Source organism: Ceratina calcarata, unplaced genomic scaffold (genome assembly GCF_001652005.2).
Source record: "Ceratina calcarata isolate Rehan_Ccalc_2016 unplaced genomic scaffold, ASM165200v1 scaffold61, whole genome shotgun sequence".
NCBI classification, from domain to species: domain Eukaryota; kingdom Metazoa; phylum Arthropoda; class Insecta; order Hymenoptera; family Apidae; genus Ceratina; species Ceratina calcarata.
The window spans coordinates 268,134-271,897 of NW_017177343.1; the positions used below are offsets into that span (position 1 = coordinate 268,134).

Here is a 3,764-nt window from a genome sequence, read left to right on the forward strand (position 1 = left end):
CCTAAAATTGTTAGTCAAATATGATATTTAATCAAGAACTGAGAAGTTTTTGAAGCGATCAGGAACTAACGTGTAGCTCCGCAGTTGAGGTTCGACGCCTTTAAATCCGCTCGTCCCACAGCATAACTCAGCTTATTTACGATCATAGGCACACGCGTACAGGGGGAGGTGACGGGAATATGTGACGCATTTTGCTGATTGAATTTTCGCAAGATTATTTCATCCCCCTTGGCCCGATGTGTTCCTCCACGGGCCGTACCGTGGAGAGGTTGCATCGTCTTCCGGAGGCAAGCCAGTCCTCTTAAAGCGCATTGATCCAGTAATTTAGCGTGTTACGACACTCGCGACATCGTTATGAAGATTACAGCGAGGGAAAAAGTGGCGCGCTTGGAATTACGAGCGGGCCGAGGGCTAGGCATAATGCTGTGCCGGCTGCGTGTACGCTTTTGTAATAAGAATTACGCGAACGGATGCGGACCTACTTAATTCGGCCGTCGAGCGAGATAGAAATGCAATAGAAATTACACTGGCCCGCAATCTTTCTTTCCTTCCTTTTCCCGCAGGGGCGGACCTTCTCTGGTTCGCGAACACCGGAAGATACGCTCCACTTTGAGTTTCTATTACTGGATTTTTCCTGGAACTTGAGCACCTGGAATAATACTTTTTACAACGTTTCAATATTAGATTAACTACCTACTCTTAGTTTTGGTTAACTGAATAGAATTTGTTAGTGAAGTTCCTAAGATAATAGCCAACCAACGTATTTTTACAACTTCGTTGAAGAAAGGTATTGAAACGAAATTATATTTTCTTATTTGATATGATTTAATGAATATAAATTACAGTGTGAAAATATGAGACAGGTACCTACCTCGGTTAAGAGCACGGTTGACGGGGCGGTAAATAAGTTCGAAACGAAGGTGTATTTGTAGTAGAGGATGTGGCGGCACGACGGCGGTGTGCCCGAAACGAAGCTCACTCTTTCTGGGCCGATAGAAGTTTCGAAGAGCCGCAATCCATAACGGCGCGCGTGTCCCAGACTTCCGTAGGAATTCCAAGCCCGAAATTGCAAGGAATCGTTGCGGGGAGTTGAGCAACAGCGTTGCAACGACGGTCCGTTAGTCTATCCGGGCAATAAAGTACAATCACAAATTACAGAGTCAAATAGTTTCGGCGTTTCGCGCGGAATGTCGCAATTTCAGGTCTGCCAACAGGGGTTTTCGGGCCGTAGAGACTTCTTCGCCGGCGACGGGCAGGAGGAGGAAGATGGAAAACCGTCGACCGGGAAGAAACACCAGTCGGAGACCCGCTACCTCTAATGAACTTACAATAATTGCGAACCATTGATCTATGGGGCTCGAAGAGTTTTCCCCTGTACAACATTAACCGAGCAGCGGCAGTGGATCTTCTCTCTGTCTTTCTCTCGTTCCTTCATTGATTTCCCTTTATTTTATTCGTTCTATTTCCTTCGTTTCGTTCGTTTCTACTACTAACCTTCAGTTCATTACTGTCTGTTTGGCACTGTATAGTCTGTTGACATTAAACGATTTTATTAATTATTGTTAGTCCTGCTTTTTGTTTTACTGAGTTTCTTTCCATTCTTGGATCTATTCGCACTATCGTTGGTCTTCGTTTTATCATTTACGTCTCCTTGCATCTTTACTTTACCGGTAAATCTTCTTTCGACTATATTTTTTGTTCGTTGTTTGACGTTCGTTTCCCTGCACTACGAGAGCGGCGTATTCTCTTGTGTTCGTCGCAAGCATGAAACAACACATTTGATCGTACACACTCGAGGCGCTGTGCCGCGTACCGACGTCGTTGGTATAGGTGTAAATACAAAAAGGAATAGGGAGGTACCCAGTTGTTTGAAAAGGGTGCTTTGGCAGGCAGAAAATCCAGAGGTCCCATGGTTGATAAGCGTTTTGGAAGGAAGAAAGAAACCATTTACATGCTCGACAGGTAATATTGAGCGTAGACGCCGTTAACTTTAAACGCTGGGCCAGGCAGCCATTCTCGCTATCGCAAAAACAATTACTGCTCGTTAAAAGAGATCCTTGATTTAATGTTAAATGGTGATACTTAGGGATGGAATCAAGCACCTCGCGAACGAATTCGTACTTCGATCGATTGAATTCGAACCGGCTATTTCGAAAAATTGAAACCGAAATCCTAAGTATAGTCCAATCTATGCAAACAAGTACTTTGGTAAACGAAAGTAATACTTGCAAGTATATTCGAAATCTTGATTGTATGGATTCCAAACATTTTTGAATATTTATATTCATCATTTATTTACTTTTAAAATCAATTATGTTCATTTTTTCACAGATTTTCATAAGCACACATATCTTGTAATTCAATTGCAGGTTTTATTATCAGTACTAGTGGCCACGCCTGTACTTTTAGGAAGAATATTTTCAAAACAAGGAAGTAATTGTCAGTACTCATTCCGAGGTTTGATATCAGTTTTCATAAAATTAATATTTTGAAATACAATTATGGAAACATTGCTTTTGGGTATTATTTGAAACCCATAAAATGAAACTTGGTTATTGAAATTGACTCGGATTCGTGAGTACGTATTGAACTTGATCTCATCTCCAGCGATCGGCTTGGGCTTGAAATAAGTAGGATCGTCGGAGAACAAATCTTTTCATAGTACTTCGACGATTCTGTAGATGTAGTATTAAAGACCGATCATCCCGTTTGAATTACATGAACTGTTCGTCTGTGTATCTAAAATGATTCGAGCAGCAGGAATACTATTTTACGACACGACGACAGATGGTGGCAGGAAAATGTTGCAGCAAGATGAAAAGAGTCACGGTACACGTATAACGGGCAGCGACAGTTGCATCTGCCGCGAACGGTGATTTGATTTATGCCCATCGTAGCTAACGGATTGCTAGAAATTTCGTAATTGTTTATGAAGCTCTTGAATTCCCATCTTCTCCGGCGTTTTATAACAAGTTCAAGTTGTAACAAATCGATTAACCGCGTGTCTTTTAAAACAGTTTTATCGTCAATCCGTGTTCTACATTTCAATGCTATCGCCGGCTACTCGTTTCAAGGGTACCCCTTAGCAAGTACACCTGTAGCACGGAAGGCTTCACTCCGCTTTGGTCATGTCCGCGAAGGGTAGCAGACGGTGGTGTGCATGCTCCGGTGTAGAATCTGAAAAAGGGAAGGTGGTAATCGCGAGGGAAGAAAGGTTCAAGTCCCAGGCCTATGGGACGGGAGAAAAGAAGAGGCGAAAAGCGGCAGAGCGAAGCCACAGGCGGCCAGCCGTGTCTCCGGCGAACTCGGTCGACAGTTCTCTTGCCAATCCTGGCATTTCCACTTCTATGTGTGTTTATGCACCTCCAACGTGCCCGTTCGTCGTACCCATCGACCATGGGCTCCACTTACGTCGGCCGCACATCACACGCGATGTGTGTTCTACCGGCGAACAAACGACGACGGTGCGCTGACCTTTTCCTCGTTGGATAGAAAGCACGCGCGGAAAAATTGCTCTTACTTCCCGCCTTCTATGCTTGATGCACTGGAAATTCACCAAAGCGAAGCTTCGCGTCGAAGTAAAGGAAACATTAATTCAAAGGTTGGAGAAAAACATTACATTCTACTTCTCGTTCATTATTCTGTAATGTTCTTGTCGAACAATATTTATTGCTAATATCAATCATAGAATAATTCATGAAAGAGTGATTGTATATTATTATTTGAACGAGGGTTGTTACAGCTCATCAGTCGAATCCGATGGA

The 3,764-nt window shown here is 43.1% G+C and overlaps 1 protein-coding gene across 2 annotated transcripts in view; it reads right to left on the bottom strand.

Moving 5' to 3' along the window:
• Window positions 1–37: 37 nt before the first annotated feature.
• LOC113464939 (uncharacterized) overlaps window positions 38–3,764 on the bottom strand; it is a 62,478-nt gene continuing 58,751 nt past the window's right edge. The window contains exons 2-3 of one of the 2 annotated variants that reach the window (XM_026817745.1): window positions 872–1,123; window positions 38–649 (exon numbers count right to left, since the gene is read on the bottom strand). In XM_026817745.1, the coding sequence (XP_026673546.1) occupies window positions 479–649; window positions 872–1,123 (423 nt within the window). In that variant the 3' untranslated portion in view covers window positions 38–478. Of the gene's footprint in view, window positions 661–871; window positions 1,124–3,764 lie in introns of both variants that reach the window. The other variant, XM_026817744.1, reaches the window with a different exon arrangement.